Consider the following 17840-nt stretch of genomic DNA (forward strand, 5'->3'; position numbering starts at 1 on the left):
AAACTCCGGCGGTGAATCGGAGAATCCCTTTTCAACTTTTTTTTTTTCGTCTGCAAAAATCCTTTGGTTGTACTCCAATCCAGCTGCTCGCTCACTCACTCACTCACTGCTGTTGGTACTGTTGGATATTCCTTCAACATCTCATCTTCACCTTTCATTTCCTCTCCCCCTCTTCTCCATATCTCAAAAGGCTAAAACCTAAAAGGTAAGCTATCATTGGTCATACTACATAGACCGGCTCTCAGATCACAAGCTGATAGATATCTTCCCTTCTCACAGCCACATTTCCTATTCTTAAAAAAACAGTCAATATGTCCGCTGAAGACGTTTTCGAGGGTGCCATCGGTATCGGTGAGTCTGCTGCCTGTTGACCATCTAGTTCATGGGTGATAGTGGAGCTGATGGGAATGGCGCATTATAGATCTTGGTACCACCTACTCATGTGTTGGTGTTTGGGCCAACGACCGAGTTGAAATCATTGCCAACGGTTAGTCTAGAAAAAATTTTCACCCTTTAGGATTTCATGAGATTTAGGTGCTGATTATATATATTGATTGCCGCCAATAGATCAAGGTAACAGAACCACTCCATCTTACGTTGCTTTCACTGAAGGTGAACGATTGATCGGTGATGGTGAGTAGTTTAGACACTTTTGTCTCATACTTTTCATATTGAATGACCGCTGATGACAATTTCCTCTTCAGCCGCCAAGAACCAGTCTGCCATGAACCCCCGAAACACCGTCTTCGACGCTAAGCGATTGATTGGTCGACGATTCGATGATGCTGATGTTAAGAAGGACATCAAGGTGAGCTGGCATATAGTAATATGAGTGGTCTTTGAACACAACTGACCAATCCACTTGTTTGGTTCACAGCACTGGCCTTTCGCCGTCATTGACAAGGACGGTTCTCCTTTCGTCGAAGTTGACTACCTCAACGAAAGAAAGAGCTTCTCCCCCCAAGAAATCTCCGCCATGGTCCTCACCAAGATGAAGGAAATTGCTGAAGCCAAGCTCGGTAAGACCGTCACCAAGGCCGTTGTTACGTGAGTTTTCGCGATGTCGTGCAATGTATCAATGCTGGAGCTGACCGAAAAAATCCCACACGTAGCGTCCCTGCCTACTTCAACGACTCTCAACGTCTCGCCACCAAAGATGCCGGTACCATCGCTGGTCTCGAAGTTCTCCGAATCATCAACGAACCTACCGCTGCCGCTATCGCTTACGGTCTTGACGAGAAGACCAAGGAGGAGCGAAACGTCCTCATCTTCGATTTGGGAGGTGGTACTTTCGATGTCTCCCTTCTTTCCATCACCGGTAAGGTCTTCTCCGTGAAGGCCACCGCTGGTGACACCCACTTGGGTGGTGAAGATTTCGACAACACCCTTCTCGAACACTTCAAGGCTGAGTTCAAGAGAAAGACCAAGCTCGATATCTCCGATGACCCTCGAGCCATCCGACGATTGAGATCCGCTTGTGAACGAGCTAAGCGAACTCTCTCTTCCGTCACCCAAACCACCGTCGAAGTCGACTCCCTCTTCCAAGGTGAGGACTTCTCCGCCAACATCACCCGAGCCAGATTCGAGGAGATCAACGCCGCCGCCTTCAAATCCACCATCGAACCCGTTGAGAAGGTACTCCGAGACTCCAAGATCCCTGCCGCCAAGGTTGACGACATCGTCCTTGTCGGTGGTTCCACCCGAATTCCTAAAATCCAATCTCTCGTCTCTGACCTCTTCGACGGTCGACAACTCAACAAATCCATCAACCCTGATGAAGCTGTTGCCTACGGTGCCGCCGTCCAAGCCGCCGTCCTTACCGGTCAAACCTCTGACAAAACCGCCGATCTCTTGTTACTCGATGTTGCTCCTCTCTCTTTGGGTGTTGCTATGCAAGGTGACATCTTCGGTGTTGTGCTCCCCCGAAACACCCCTATCCCCTCCAACAAATCCCGAGTCTTCACCACCGTTGAGGACAACCAGACCACCGTCATGTTCCCTGTTTACGAAGGTGAACGAACTCAATGTAAAGATAACAGACTTCTCGGTGAATTCGAACTTTCCGGTATCCCACCTATGCCAAGAGGTCAAGCCGAGTTGGTCTGTACCTTTGAAGTTGATGCCAACGGTCTCTTGAAAGTATCTGCTCAAGACAGAGCTTCCGGCCGAAAAGCTCAAATTACCATCCAGAACTCTGTCGGTCGACTCTCTTCCGAGGAGATCCAAGCTATGATCAAGGATGCTGAGCAATTCAAGAACGCCGACAAAGACTTCTCTGCTCGACACGAAGCTAAATCCGACCTCGAAGCTTACCTCCACACCTGTGAACAATCCATCTCCGCTCCTGAGCTCGCTGCCAAGATCAAGCGAGGAGCCAGAGGTGCCGTCGAGGCTGAGATCGCCAAGGCTCTCGAAGTTCTCGAACAAGAAGATGCTACTGCCGATCAACTCAAGAAAGCTCAACTCGGTGTTAAGAGAGCTATGCAAAAAGCTATGGCCTCCGCTCGATAAACCTAGTCCATCTCATCAATGGATTGTGTTTTTCGATAGATAGCTTTTTTCAACCCCCTTATTCTCCTACAATTGCATGCTCCGTTTTACCTTTTGCATCCAATCCAATCATAATTTCTATTTTGATTATATAAATCAATCAAATGAATAAATCTTTTCGTCTCGTATTTCATTTTGTACAGGATAACCAAGAAAACATAAATGGGCCGAGATGAATCTCACATCTTTCTCTAGCGTAATTCGTCGCATCGATCGTTCTGGACGATCCGAGATTTCGAATATATATGATCGCCGATTCAGGTTTATTACTAATTATTATATATGAACGATTGGCGTGTGATCTGGCTGATACAGTACGAGCCTAATTGACTTGCTACCTTGAAGGACGAGTTTTTGGATGATCTTTCGGTAACGAAATCGGTAGTCAAGGAAACATATGAAGGATACCTGTAACGAGTGACCAAGAGATAACTCATATAGAATTAATCGGATAATACAGGAACTGGCACTTTGTTGAAAAGGACGGGATTTGTCACTTGGTTACGGTATTCGTAAGAGCTTGATTGACAACGCTCATGAAAAGAAATGTACGAGTATACAAACATATATAGGTATATATAACAATTGGCGCAGTACGATCGATACGCTGTTCCCTGTTCACTTGTCTATCCTCATTCTAAAAAAGACGCTGGCTCGTCTGCTATACAAAGTACGACTAGTAAGTATAATCCGATAAAATTAGAATAACGGTGAATCAGTTATCTTCCACGACCGGGAAGCTGGACTTCTCAGTCACTTTCACTTTTACTCGCACTCGCACTCCACGCTGTAGTCAGTCAATCGTAATCTGAAAGGAGCAACAAGCATGAAAAGTCAAGAATTAGCAGAGAAAGCTAAAGTCGAGCTGGTAAGTCTATCATTAGAATCTGTCATCACGACGAGAATGACTGATACTGACCTGTACGTGGCAGACTGGAAGAAGGTTATTATGGAATATAATCTGGTACGGAAGTCATCTAGCTATATGTAAGTGACGGTATCAACATCGTCAATCATCTCTTTGTTGCTGGATGCTGATCGGAATTGCCGATTTACGGACCACCAGTCGCCTATGGCTGGTATTCTCAACAGACCAATGCCAAATTAGCAGCTTTGAACGGGTTGAAGTTCTCGGTGTGGACTTCGAGAGGTGCAGGTTTGGTTTTGGCTTTTGATGGTGGATTAATATTGGTTCCTAGTAAGTAGTTACATTCCCTCGCGGACTGATTAATATCTTGATATTGTGGGAATACTGACGATATGACTTTTTCCCACTGTACTGTTTGTCAGTGCTACGAAATATATTGAAATTGATTAGACCGAAATTAATGTGGCTCTTCCCTGCCGATGAGAACATATGGGTATGTTGATATCACTCTAAACCAGCTTCAGGATGCGTGGATGAGATACGATATTGTCTTTATCACTTTCACAGTTCCATCGTCAAGTAGCTTATCAGATGGTATTTTGGACAATGGTACATACCACAGCGCATTATGTAAATTTCATCAATGTGAGTTGACACATCTCAACCTCGTACTCTTTTTTGTCTAGTCATGCCTGATAGTCGATAAGAGCTGAATGAATTGAGTAAACTTTCTTGGAATAGGTCGAAAGGACTCAAGTTCGTAAACAGACCGCTTGGGAGATCCATTATACCCAACCTGGTGGTTTCACTGGACATGTGTGAGTGACACCGAAATCATCAGCCCTACTAACTGTATACTGTGGGATCCTGACCTGCTGTTTTGTAAATCGGTACTGACATGATTTACTCACTCTTTCACTTGTCTTAGCATGCTACTCATCATGTTCTTGATGTATACCACCGCCCATTCGTCAATAAGGAAACAATGTTTCGAAGCGTTCTGGTATACCCATCACCTCGTGAGCGACGTTGTCCAAACATTTCCCAGATGGGCTTAATTGATTCCCTTTTGCTTCATTTTGACGGGGGAGAAACAAGGTACAAGAGCTAACATGGTGATTGATGGTCTAACTTATTAATCCTATAGGCCTTCTTCTTTATGATCGGATTATATACCCACGCAACAGGATGTTTCGTCCGTGATTCGGTAGATCCAGACTACATACCTACTTTCCCTTTCTATTCGACTGAACATTGTTTGGGTTATCAAAGTTGGAGATTTACCATCTGGGCAGGTATACTGGTAAGTCGTCGAGTCTCCAGCCCCCCCGGACCATCTCGCTTTTTGGTCTAACCAACCAAAACTGATGATGATGTGACTTCCGTAGTACTTTGGTGAAAGGGTCTATCGAGAAATCCGAGCACGTCGAAAAACAGACATCTCCGAAGTCCTCCTACACCCCTCGGGAGTAATGGAAATCAGATTCATAAAACCTTCCTTCAAATATAAAGCGGGTCAATGGTTATTTTTGAACCTACCGGATGTTTCCAAATTTCAATGGCATCCTGTAAGTACACTGTACTTTGGTATTCCCATTGGAGTCTATGTTAGAATTCAACACTGAGAATTTGTCCTGATGTCTTGATTTTTCTGATGTTTGGTAGTTCACTATATCATCGGCACCTGAAGATCCATACGTATCAGTACACATTCGTCAAGTAGGCGATTTCACCCTGGCTCTAGGAGATAGGTTAGGCGCCACGAAGGGTATCGCAAGTCAGAAGCTTGATTATCCAGATGAGAAAGGTGACTATGATTATGGAAGAAGAAAAGATTTTATAGAAATCAATCCGAATAGTATTGGAAAAGGTATGCCGGTATTGAGGATCGATGGGTGAGTGGGTTCAATCTTAATATCGATACCGGATTTGTGAAAATGATTGCAACGATATCGGAGCTGATTTCTCATATTGTTGAATACACCAACACTGTCAGACCCTTCGGTGCTCCTGCGGAAGACGTTTTGAATTCTGAAGTAGCTGTCCTCATAGCAGCAGGTATAGGTGTAACTGTAAGTTTGTGAATTGTAAATCATGTTAACCTTATCACCTGATAGATATACTGACTACACAGTGTACCGGATAGCCCTTCGCGTCGATCCTTAAACATATCTGGTACGCCCAAAGATCAGGACAACTCGGTGCGTTGAGGAGAGTAGAGTTCATATGGAGTTGTAGAGATACAGGTGAGCATCTAGTGTATCACTGTTAATGTTCGGTGCAGTAAAGCTGCTGATGTTCACTACGCTTTGATTAAGGTACATTTGGATGGTTTCAAACTTTGTTAGAAGAGCTCGAAGCTTCTCAAAGCAATCGTGAGTCGTCATACGCGGTCAAATCGATCACTACCAGTAGCTCACCTCTCGATTCATTTTCAGCCGATTGTCTACGTATTTCTGTATGTCGACTCGGATATCACTTATCGCTCGAGATTGACTAATTAAATATCGGCAAACAGGTATATTTGACCCAGAAGATGGATTCTGACACCGTACAGAATATAACAATCAACGAGTAAGCTAATATCCTCACTTTCCGGTAATGGAGGATAAGCTTGCTGATTCGATATCTTTTCGTAGCGTTGGAGCAGAGTATGAGTGAGGGTTCTTCCTTGTTTCCTTGTTTCCTTGTTTCCTTGTTTCCTTGTTTCCTTCTCTCCTTCCCCTTGCTCACTCCTCTTCAGCTTCATGCCAATTTATTGACTGACAGAATATCCTTTTTAGCCCATTGACATTACTTCAATCTCGAACGTTATTCGGGAGACCAAATTACAAACAGATCTTCCATTCGTTGTTATCAGGTATCGAAAGTGGATCATACCTCCCAGGAAGAGAAGCTACTCTCAAATCCAGATTAGGCGTTTATTTTTGTGGTGTAAGTTGAGTTAACATTGCCTCCCTCGTACTATCACTTTGATGTTCTTTTGTGCTTCAGGTCTAAATTGAGACTGATCTTCTTTGTTTACTGGTATGGGTGGATGATCTAGCCAAATGCCTTAGCATCGACGATCAAGAAAGAAGCATTCGCAGTTAAGAGTAAATCAGTAGATGTTAAATTCTTCAAAGAGCATTTCTGATCGTTACATAACAACTTCAGCTTTGCAGTCACTGTCAATCAATGAATATACAGTTTTACCTAATCATATGTTATGTACTTGCCGCTGTAACCCGTTTTACCTAAGCATATGCTATGTACTTGCCGCAGGTTATAACTCAGCGCTGTAAATCTCAATTTATTGTTTTGTTATCTGAAGTTTACGTTAACAATATCTTGTCAGTCACTCTTTCATAGCCCGTGTCATCGGCATGCACGATCTGTGATTTTCTTGCGTAAAGTACATGCTGTAATAGTAGTTCCTTAATGGCTCAGCTCAGCCGGGTCGATGATCAATAACGCAAATAACGCAATTCTGATGTTGTGATATACGGTATGCTGCGTCGTCCAAGCTCGTTGACCACGATACGGTATCTTCTTCGCTCTCCTTAGTATTCAGCTGTGCCATTCGACATTGGAGGTGCGGTATACAGCTATAAACTACTCAAATGGCATAGCATGCAGTATTCGACTGGAATGTCTTGTACTGTACTGTATGTCCCGATTGGCACTGCGCAGTCAACAATGACGCACCTCTCTCCCTTGTTCAGGGCTGTAGCCAATGCTGGAATCGGTTCCAGGCTCTTTCACCCAAGAGCCTAAGAAAGGGGTTGTGCCTCTGCTGAAAAGCCTCGTCCGTCATTTGGTGTATTGTTTATTGGGTTTATTCTCCGATGACAGCTTTGGTCGATTATCAGCCGGTCTCATTCAAATCGATGCTCACTGCACGACATGCCGGTAAACTTTGCGACGCTATCAAACTTCTTCATCTAAGGTGTTTGGTATGCTCACAAGGGAAGATGAAAAGCGAGCTAACTATAGTTAGGCATAAACATCAACCGAATTTGTCGGGAATATCAAACCCATAAGGGGAACTACTCTTTTACAAGAGAGGTTCTAAAATAGAAAGAAAATGCATACTCCCATAGCACAGATAGCAGAGTGGTAGTACGTATGGCGATTGAAATGAGCCAAAGGCTATTTTCACATTTATGCAAAGCACATGACAACTCAAAACGTTTGACCTCGAAAATAATACTGGATTAGATTAAACATTCCTGAATTCATATCAAAGAATGAAAAAAAGCAAGCGGCAAAAACAAAAACATACACAAGACAAAATTGTGATTCACCAGTTCTGTGTACAGATCAGACACAGTTTCTGCGGAAAGGAACGTGAGAATTCAAAATAGATAGATACAAAACAGTTGTCACCTCATCTATCACCTACCTTCTTTGGTCTTTACGTTGAAAGGGACCTTAGCTTGACTTTATTTGGACAGTTGCCGGTCGGCGCCGAAAGAGTCAAGAACGGATTCCTGAAGATCCATCCCATCCCATTTCCCCCTTGGCTCGTACCAACGATCCTCATCTCGTTTTCCTCTCAATCAACAGTCAACAGAAATTCAACCGTCCATCATAGTCCACATCTCATCATTTCGTTTTCATTACAATCGGTCATATCAAACACCAGTGGTAGATTGGAGTGCATACCGCAAGAGAAAGAAAGAACGAGGACTTGGCGATCATGTCAACAAGCTCGATATCACCCCGAAGGAAGGCAATCGAAGATGGTGATAAACAATTCAAGGATGTTGAAATGGATAGTATGAATTCAAGTAACGATGAGTATGAGAAAGGTACTCATCCAACATCGATCAAGAGTGTGAGTGGTCTTTTCTTCTCTTTGCGCTGTGACTTCGGCCTGGACCTTGTCTCTTTTTGTGTTGTTCGGAGGTACTCGTAGGGGTAGATTGATTCCGACACAGGGGTAAAGGATGTCCAAATGTGCAAACAATGAGGGAAGGAGATATTCGCATGGATCACCATCAACAGCATAGCATCGTTCTCATTGTCGTCACCAACACGACTCATGCACGTTGGTTTCCTATCCTCTTTTTGTCTTCTGATGGTCATTCGATGTTTGTTATTGGCTTCGTTATCCGTGACATGGTGATCCGCCGGTCGATGCTCAAAACGGGTTCCTCGTCACCCACAAAACAAACAACAACAATACACCAATATTTTGGTCCTTCTTGCATCCTCATTCTCTACGTTTCTACGTTGTCCCGCCTGAACACGCCTTTTCATCCTTTTGTCTTTGATTAAAACCCACACCACGTCCCCATCAAAAGAGACTCTCGTCATTGACATCATAAATCACAACATTACTTGCCGCCTGTCTTTATTGTCGTCTCCTCACATCTCAATCTCAATACTCAATCTCCAAATGGATCAAAAGCTGACGTGAAAATCCACACTATCTTCATCACCTTTATACCCAACTGCCTTTGCCTACGATAACGACATCTTGTTTTCCATCCGACTGCATCGATATCACCTTCCTTTGTGATCATGGAACACGGGAACGAACACTTTCTTTTACAATTACCTTCTATCGACCTACAGTCGCCTTCTAAAAATACTCAACCCCGTCGACCAGTTTCGATCACTTCTTCCCCTTCCTCTTCATCCTCTACACATCCTTACATAACGTCCTCTACACCGAGTGCAACATCAGCTTCTTCCTCTGCGACCCCATCAAGTCAACATCCCCTTGCTCAGCCGCCCATAAACGCTGCAACCTCCGCGACGCCTTCTCCGGCACCGTTGCCTTTCCTTTCGCTAGCGCCACCACAGGTGAATTCATTGAGGTCCGCTCTGGTGCGTAGGAGATCGTCCTTCCCACCTGCCACTACACCAGGTAGCGGTAGTGCCAGCAATATCTTTCCTTGGGTTATGGGTGGAACACCAGGAGCAAAAGGATTTGACTGGGGATCAGCACTGGATTCGTTTCCTGGTTTCAACTTGGAATTAGGTGAAGGAGCTTCAGGAGGAACTGGTCTCACACCTGGTTCGCTAGCATGGGATACTTTACTCAACTTTGATACGGATATCAAACCATCGCCGAGCAAGCTAAATCCATCGACTGTCGATTCTACCAAACAATCCATATCATCTGATAGCAAGACCGCTACAAACCCTCCGGTCCCCAGAGCGAGATCTGATCCTTTGTCTGATAACCATCCTATACCTCCGCCTGCAGACCCTTTCATGTATCGAACTACCGCCCCCACACCGTCTATGCTACCACAGGCTGCGGTTTCACCTGCTAGGGTCATTCAGCTGGGTACGGATTTGGCCTGGAGGACAGCTTTGGCCAGTGTCGTCGAGGTGGATGGAGTCGGACAGGTGACAGTGGCAAGGGTGTTACAGGAGGTATGGCGAAGAGGTGGAGGAGAACTTGTGAGTGGACATTCCGCAATACAACGATCTTTCGTAGACTGTATCAGCTGATATTCTGGGGCTATTGTAAAGGTTACCAATCAATGTCTATGGCCAAGCATCGTTATTGCTCTGTCTATGCCATCCGAACCTGGTCCCGGTGTTCGCGTACCTAATCCTTCCGCTCAATCAGCTATGGCCCTTCAGCAGCTGTATAACCTCAGCATCAGACACTGGGAACCAGCAATTTTTACTGGTCTTCTTGGTACTTATGGATCGGCCAATTCTTCTCCTTCCGATCCACCTGCTACCGATACTACCAATGCTTTCGCGCCAAATCAGCATTACGGACCTTCGACACCGCTCAAAGAACCTGACGTGTCTCAGTGGATGAATCTTACTCCAAGTGGATGGAATACCGATGCCCTGTTCGGTGGTGGGAATGATAATCAGACTCAAAGAAACCTATCCGGTGGATTCCCATTCCCCCTCAATGCTGATCTAGGCAGCGAGACCTTTGCGGCTCGTCGCACATCTCTAGCCAAAACTGAGAATGGCGAGGAAACGAATATCAAGAGCATAGATGAGATCCTAGCATCGATGGAAGAAGGGAATGTGGAGAATGAAAGGGCAATGATGGCGGCAAGCCTGATGGCTGAGCCTCCAATGTCAATACCGTCCTTACCTCCCTCGGAAAGTGGTATTCCATCAGCTGGTCCAAGTCGCCAAAACTCAACTTACCAATTCCCTACACCGGAGACTGATTCTTCCAATTCACCGTCATCTGGGAAGACCAGTAACAAAAACCCTACTACGACACTTTCACCTGTTTCTATGGCTTCTCCTCACGTCACTGCCGGCTCGATAACTTCGACATTGTTGGGACCTTCACCAACTACTTCCAATGTTCAGTCTCAGTCTCATCCTCAGACCGGAGGCAAATCCTTCTCACAGAAACCCAGACCAACCCAATTATCTATGCCACCCGTGGAGTTCATCCCCCCGCCACCGATGTGCATGTTCTTCAACCCTTCTTTCGAGAATCTCACAGATGGTAAAGCTGGTATCTGGCGAGGAGATCTGGAAGTGAGAGGAAGAGGTGGGGGGAAATTCCCTATCCTGGTTATCGGCGAGAAGGATACTGAGCATTTATGGTGAGTTATTTCAATGCAGTTATTCGATGAATATGTATGCTGAATGATCCTGTGAATCTAGGCAATCACACCTCTGGCCATCTACGCTCGCTTATCCTCTCAATCAGCATCCGGTAGAGAGTTGCACGAGCACCATGATACCTGTTTCGCACCTAGCCAGAGAAGGATTAGTACCCATAACAATGGGCATGGTGTTGTGTAATGAACCGCCGGAGAGGTTGGCTCCTTATGTGAATATGGTTCATGGATTACATGCTGAAGGAGTCGTGAGTCTGCATACCATCCTTTCCAATCTCATTTCACTATGATGCAACGAGACCAGCAGCTGATCATCTCGGTGATGTTATAGGGCTTCCACCTACCTTGCGAAACTCGATTACCGATCGTATTCCTCCCTGCGAAATTCCACTCTACCGATCCACTGCTGAGATTGGGAATAGCCTTCATGGGTAAAACTGGATTCTCACATCCTAATGCGCCTTTACCATCTTCCAATACCACTTTGAGAGGCAGAGGGATTAAGAATACTAGTGAAAATGAGGATCAGCCAAAGAAGAAGAGGAGAAGACAGAGTGCACCTGCTGCATCTTCAGAAAGCGGCGGTAGAGGAAGGAAAAGGAAGGATAGTGGGATTATAGTCATGGGTACTGGATCGATGACCACTGCGGTGGGTAAGATAGATGAGGAAGGAGAATAAAATCGAATAACCCTACACACCACAACCGACTTTAGAATTATACAAAAGACAAAATCGGTTTAACGAAATTTTACGACAACAGATATTCACGACTTTTTGCTTTTCATCTTTGGTCAAATTCAACAACAACAGCACATACACGCATTCATAAAGAATCAACATACACGGACGATTTTTTTTTTCTTTCAAGTTGACATATACCCATTCATCAGACTCTGTATCACTAGTTTCCTATTTGTTATTTTGTTGAAATCCCATTTTTACATACATGATTAAAAGCTTTTTTGGGGTTATCATTTTCATTCATTGAAGTTAAGTTGCTTGGCACATTATATACGAATTAGTCGCCATTGCTTATCTAGAAGAACAAGAAGAAGGAGTAAAGAAGAAGTATAATAAACGGAATGCTAATAAAGTAGGAAGGGGGAGTAGAGTAAAAAAGATCGATTTGATGAGATTACTCGTGATGCAGAAAAAATATTGAAATTCACGATGTCACATCTTCAGTGCGTTCTGCATTTGTACATGCACAACAAGATGGCAGAATCAACATGAGATTTCACATCATACAGTATGTCGTTGATCCGCATATACGATTGAAGATGGAATGTAATGCATCAGAAACTTTGACCTACACCATTGAGATTCAAGTATGAATATCTGACTACATCAGACACTATATGCTTTCATTCTATTGTCGAGAGTAAACGAAAAAGCAAAACAAGGAAAATAAGATAGTAAAAAACCCAAATGATGTTATTGAATCAAGCATAAAAAAAGATTGGAGACATGTGAATACGAGTATGAGAAAACACAGGTCAACCCTTTTTTCTATAATGATTTATGATTGATGTCTCTGTCTTTCTTCTTTTCTTTCTATTTCATATCCTTCCTTCTTGTGCACATTACCCTGATGAACATATATAGTCTTTCCCCAGTAGATCTTGATATTGATCTTGACAATCTACCGAACTGGGCGAACTAAGGTTCAACCATCCCTTTTTTATCCTGTGCTATCTTCCTTATCAGACTTGCTATCCATTTCCCGTTGAGCTAAATGAGACGATCGTTCATTCATGTTAGCACAGCGATACACATTTCTGCAATACAGCCCGAAAGCAAACTCAGACTCAGACTCACAGGAATCGAAGTACTGTGGAAACCTTGTATAGCTCCTACACCCCATCCATCTTCTTTCAACCATTTATCTTTGGTGAAGACCGTATCGTTGTGGATAGCGTAGTAATCGTGTCGCATCAGTTCAGCGACAGTGGCGTAATCCTATATCAATCGAAGATGGATGATGATTAGTTCAGTGAAAAGATATAGGAAGTCGACGAGAGCAAAGCTGATCAATCCAACGTATATAGGATATAGACTCACTCTTGCGAATCCACCTGGGAACATGAACTGATAGTATGCAATGACAAGATATCAGCATTAGATACAATCTTCATATCAATCATAACCTCACCTCTAAAACGGCACTTCCTGGTTTCATCCATAAAGCGTGCGATAATCCATTTCCGTGTACTCCCATAATGACCTGTATCAGGTTCGACAATACGTGTCAGCCTTTAACACCATCTTTCGACAGTTACAATAAATCGAATCGTGAGCACTTACATCAGCTTTCAATGCCAAGCAGAACTATAACCAGAATATCATAACAATCAACACCTTCCAACCTTTCAAGGGGAAAGGACATTCCGAGTCGACTTACCTGATCAACTCGACTTAGGGTCTCCATCTGCGCATTAACCCATTCAATCACACCTTCTTTATCTAAATTCTCCATCTCCCTTTCCAACACCTCCGCATCTTCAGCAATCAACCGCCTGCCGGTCAACTGTCTGTTGATGTACAGCACGATAGGGACGTTCTTGTTTTTCCTGTAGACCGAGCAAGTGCCTTTGGTTTGTACGAGTCGTTTCATCGATAGACGGAGTGGGTCCATCCAGTTGAAGGGGGAATCCAGATAAAGAAGGTCGGCAGTCATCTTGTTGAATCGCCAGGGATCGATACCTTTCTGATGAGCTGCCCATCTCTACAAGTCGATGATTTGGAGATAGGTAGAAAGTAATGGAATGTGACAAAAAACATCATATCGAAGGATTAAAATGGCAAAATGGCGAGATTCACATGTTCAATCAGCATACACAATCGCACAAATGATGAAGATCCGGATTTGCGGATGAAATCACTCACATCAGTTATGGTGATCTTGTCGAAGATAAAGGCCATCCCTGATTTAGCTCTATCTTCCCATATGGGCGATTCCTCTATGGCTGTGTTGGGCATGACAGATTGCTGGAACCATGGTGTAAGGGCTGTCGAGGCGATTGTTCAATTAGCTTGTCGTCCGTATCATCATTAGCGGGTAATGGAGCCAGATTAACGTACCTGCTCGATCACGCTACAATCCAAGTGGGAACCATCCAGTCAGTTTCCTTTTACTTGCTTTATGGAACGGCATAGGCGAAGGGACACTAGCTCACCCAATCATCCGGTGATGTTCTGTACATCAACCGCCTAGGTAATTCCATCTCTCCAGCAGTGGTCAATACTCTCCAAGCGCCCAAGAAGACTTCTCCGATGACTGAAAGATTACAAAGAGACATGATGTCAGCGGGTGAGTCGAGTTGCGGAGAGTGACTCGAAGATAAGGTAGGTAGAACTTACAATGGAAATAATGCTTTAGGAAAGAGACGGATTTCAATCCTTTTTCATCATTGAAGAACATCTAGATAGCAAAGTATCGAAGTATGTATGATCAGCATTTCTTCGTTCCCTTTTCTTCTCATCGATTGATCATGATACTCGTCAAATTCCCATCTCGTGTCTTTTCTAATCCCATTCCCAACCTAGTCCTCTTACTCTCGGGAGAAAATGTTGACTCACAGAAACACCATCCTTCCTAACAGCCACTCCACCCAGAGCCGACAGATCGTCTTTCCCCAGCTCTAAGACCCTCCATCGATCCGTACCGGCCGGAGGATATTTGTTATCGTCCGTTGGATGAGCAGACATTATATGGGATACTTCTGGTATATGGGATGGATCAGATGTTATAGCTAGGAAGGTACCATTCGCTAGGTAGAGGTTTTTGAAGTAGCCTATAAAATATGAGGGAATTTCATTAGCTCGAATGGCCGCCACATGAAGATTATAATTGAAGTATGTTATACTGTCGGACAGCTTTCTGGTAAAGCGAGAGAAAGTGAAAATGGAATCGTTAAGATCAACTCACTAAATCCAGCTACACCTCTGACAAATTCGGTCTCTGGTATATTTGGAGAATCTAAATTTACGAACGAACTAGAATCGACGTTGCCCGAGTGCTACAATCGTAGAGAACGAACAAAGCAGGATGAATCAGCATCAGCATCAGATTGATCCGTCACTCTTGAATGAACTGCTTGAATATCCCCTTTGGAAGGTTTATATATTTATCTAATTGCCGATAATTGATCTCGAAGCACGCCCTCATCTTCCATTCAGAGTTAAGACCCTTGTCTTGTATTTCAGATATCTATGCCATGAAGATTATCATGCTTCTTCAACCACTCCATCTACACATCATGGCTAACTTCTCACCTACATACCACCTTCGCTTCGTGGTAAGCCAGCTAATGATTGTAAAAACTCACTGTTGATCCTGTACCCCACTGAGCACCAGAAGGCCACAACCCCAAACCATTCCATCCACTCCCTCCTCCAGCTTGAGAACTCGTACTTCCAACTCCATGTGAAATCTGCGATATATGCCAAAATCCAAATATCGACAGAACCAGCGCCGCACCAAGTACATATCTATTTCCACGTTTGGTCGACATCCTAATTGAATTTTTCAGTAACGTAAATCCTCTTCCTATCGTCTCGCCTGAACTTGAATTCTGGTTTTGAGAGTTTGAATTTGTAGCTACGGGCAGACCGAGGTCGAAAGCTGATTGTCTCCTTGATGGAGAGGGTTCTCTCGAAGCAGATGCAGAGGGAGTATTGAGATTGGATGATGATAAGCGACGTCCGGATAGTTTAGGTGAAGAGGATGTACCGAGTCGTGGTGAGCGGCTGGAATGTGACATCTATCTACGAGTACAGTACTCTATAACTTAGTTTCCGATGATTTGTTGTTGATTGGATTGTTGGAGATTCCAGTAAGTTACTCGTGATAACAAGGGGAGCGCAGCGCGAAGGGTTCTGATATTCTAATTATTGAAATGGGATATTGGATATGGGATAAATAAGGTTGACGCGCCGAGTGTAACAAGTATATTAAACCTGACTTGGCGGGTGTATCCTATATCCCTCTAGTCTGTATCTTATACTGTACAATTTCACTTCTTCCTAGTATTGAAGGATGATAATGTATCTTGCAAAAAGGGTAGTATCGAATGATGAAGATGATCGGTGGTACAGTACTCTGACAGATTGTGAGAGCGGATCCAAAAATAGGTTTCTCACCAATCACCCTTCAAAGGATGTTTGTTGTATCAATCGATTGATGGTGATCGAATGATGGTGATCGATTGATGGTAGATCACTTTGACCGTTGTATGGACACTAACACTCACTGCACAGACATGCATGGATCAACATGCATCCAACAGTACCTGGTAAGCACGTCCATACATATACAGCCTGTCCACTACCATGTTACGCGTTTTGGTCCATTCTCTTCCTTGATGCTTTTTAGGCTCAAACATCACCTGGCTTTGAACCCTGAGAAGTTGATCACGTGGTAGCCACACCACCGGATGGGGTGCCACATTAGGATATTTCCGTCAACGTGGTTCCCACTGAGCTTCGTGATGTGAGCAGTAGTGAGCAAAGCAATATGAGCAATGAGCGAATGACGGTTGAATATCAATCTGATCTGCCTCAGTATTCACAACAACTGTCAACCTAACCCACCAAAATGGCTGCAGCAGAAGGATCAGTCCGACCAGGGAGGAACATCTCGGGAGATAAGGTAGGTTGATTGAAATTTGACTATATGTCGCTACCTTTGTCTCCCCTTCGCACATTGCCCGGCTGACCTTTATGTAGCTCCCAATCTACCCCACTCCCGAATCTAATCCTACCATCACACTGATCGAAAAGCCAAACCCACTCGTACCGTACATCGCTCAAAGTCGAGAAGCAGTCACGGGCGTCTTGACTGATGTCAGAGGTTATTTACAATCTGGAGTGGGCAGTTGGATAGGATTCGAGAGGAGGGTAGAGAGTGAGTGGCTATCCTCTCTCTTGCAATCATCATGATCGTGTGAGAAACGTGTAATGGGAATGGGGGAGAAGAGAAAACACTGCGTACCTTCATCATGAGCTTGGACGTAGACAGATGTGGTCTTTCACTTCATTGCAGTGCAAGGAGATACGGTTGATACCACTGTGGAAGCTATATTACGGAAGACGAGGGATTTCTTCGCGATACCACTCAACATTGATTCTCACATATAGATGCTAATGCTAACATATCATTCGCGCCTTCGCTCTCACAGAAGAAGTCAAATCGATCCTTCCAGCCGACGAATCGCTCAACCCAGGATTAATCTACGTCCTCATCTCCGGTTTATCAGGAAGTGTCCTCACTCGAACTCGATCATTACCTATCCGTTTCCTCGCCCCTCCAGTATTCACATTGGCAGCCGCACCCTATTTCCTTCCTAAGACATCTCACAACATCCGAAAATACCTATCTGATCTAGAAGACAAGAACTTTCCAGAGTTTGCAGCTCGACATGATAAATTTGTTAATACCGGTATTGCCCACACGCAAATGACATTGAACAGGTTCAAGGACGCTACTGAAGATTTGAAAGAATGGTCAGAGAAATCTTTGAATACGTTGGAAAATAAGTCGGGTTTACAAATATCGAATGTCATTTCACATAACCAGGTTCAAAAATCATTAGAACAGCTCAAAGAGAGGAAAACAAGTTATGAGACGGTTGGGTACGTGGTTGAACAGAAACCTGTTGCCGAGGTTGTAGTTCCCGTTGAGAAAGAGGGAGAGAAGAAGTTGGTATAATTCAAGGTACGGAGTGTAGGGAGACTGAATACAGCTCAGAAAACAGGAAGAGAAAGGTACATGGTAGAAATATACCGACTGGTTGTGGCATAGATGGAAATTTGTATGTGAGATGCATACTTGTTACTATACATGCGATCTCCATGATCTCATACATCCATC

General features: G+C 44.1%; 5 protein-coding genes across 5 annotated transcripts; 4 read left to right on the top strand and 1 right to left on the bottom strand.

The window, feature by feature from the left end:
• Positions 1-311: 311 nt before the first annotated feature.
• Positions 312-2511, top strand: L199_005780 (heat shock protein sks2; the record flags this gene model as incomplete). The annotated part of the gene is made up of 6 exons (XM_064891484.1): positions 312-351; positions 422-487; positions 568-633; positions 705-808; positions 878-1047; positions 1113-2511. The coding sequence occupies 6 exons, from the start codon at positions 312-314 to the stop codon at positions 2509-2511; spliced, it is 1845 nt and encodes a 614-aa protein (XP_064747556.1).
• Positions 2512-3376: 865 nt separating this feature from the next.
• Positions 3377-6554, top strand: L199_005781 (uncharacterized protein; the record flags this gene model as incomplete). The annotated part of the gene is made up of 17 exons (XM_064891485.1): positions 3377-3418; positions 3483-3537; positions 3617-3748; positions 3841-3911; positions 3986-4063; positions 4160-4236; positions 4347-4437; positions 4566-4721; positions 4807-4986; positions 5084-5313; positions 5415-5490; positions 5565-5664; positions 5737-5876; positions 5937-5992; positions 6058-6075; positions 6202-6352; positions 6465-6554. 17 exons carry the CDS (start codon positions 3377-3379, stop codon positions 6552-6554), a joined length of 1743 nt encoding a protein of 580 aa, XP_064747557.1.
• A 2372-nt stretch (positions 6555-8926) lies between these two features.
• Positions 8927-11647, top strand: L199_005782 (uncharacterized protein; the record flags this gene model as incomplete). The annotated part of the gene is made up of 4 exons (XM_064891486.1): positions 8927-9817; positions 9890-10950; positions 11012-11216; positions 11300-11647. 4 exons carry the CDS (start codon positions 8927-8929, stop codon positions 11645-11647), a joined length of 2505 nt encoding a protein of 834 aa, XP_064747558.1.
• A 981-nt stretch (positions 11648-12628) lies between these two features.
• Positions 12629-15732, bottom strand: L199_005783 (uncharacterized protein; the record flags this gene model as incomplete). The annotated part of the gene is made up of 13 exons (XM_064891487.1): positions 12629-12700; positions 12788-12928; positions 13031-13057; positions 13122-13193; positions 13274-13297; positions 13371-13694; positions 13856-13977; positions 14051-14063; positions 14146-14246; positions 14330-14390; positions 14549-14763; positions 14898-14988; positions 15298-15732. The coding sequence occupies 13 exons, from the start codon at positions 15730-15732 to the stop codon at positions 12629-12631; spliced, it is 1698 nt and encodes a 565-aa protein (XP_064747559.1).
• Positions 15733-16565: 833 nt separating this feature from the next.
• On the top strand, positions 16566-17678 carry L199_005784 (uncharacterized protein; the record flags this gene model as incomplete). The annotated part of the gene is made up of 3 exons (XM_064891488.1): positions 16566-16619; positions 16697-16874; positions 17149-17678. The coding sequence occupies 3 exons, from the start codon at positions 16566-16568 to the stop codon at positions 17676-17678; spliced, it is 762 nt and encodes a 253-aa protein (XP_064747560.1).
• Positions 17679-17840: the final 162 nt, after the last annotated feature.

The sequence above is a fragment of the Kwoniella botswanensis genome, chromosome 1 (genome assembly GCF_036426115.1).
Source record: "Kwoniella botswanensis chromosome 1, complete sequence".
Taxonomy (NCBI): domain Eukaryota; kingdom Fungi; phylum Basidiomycota; class Tremellomycetes; order Tremellales; family Cryptococcaceae; genus Kwoniella; species Kwoniella botswanensis.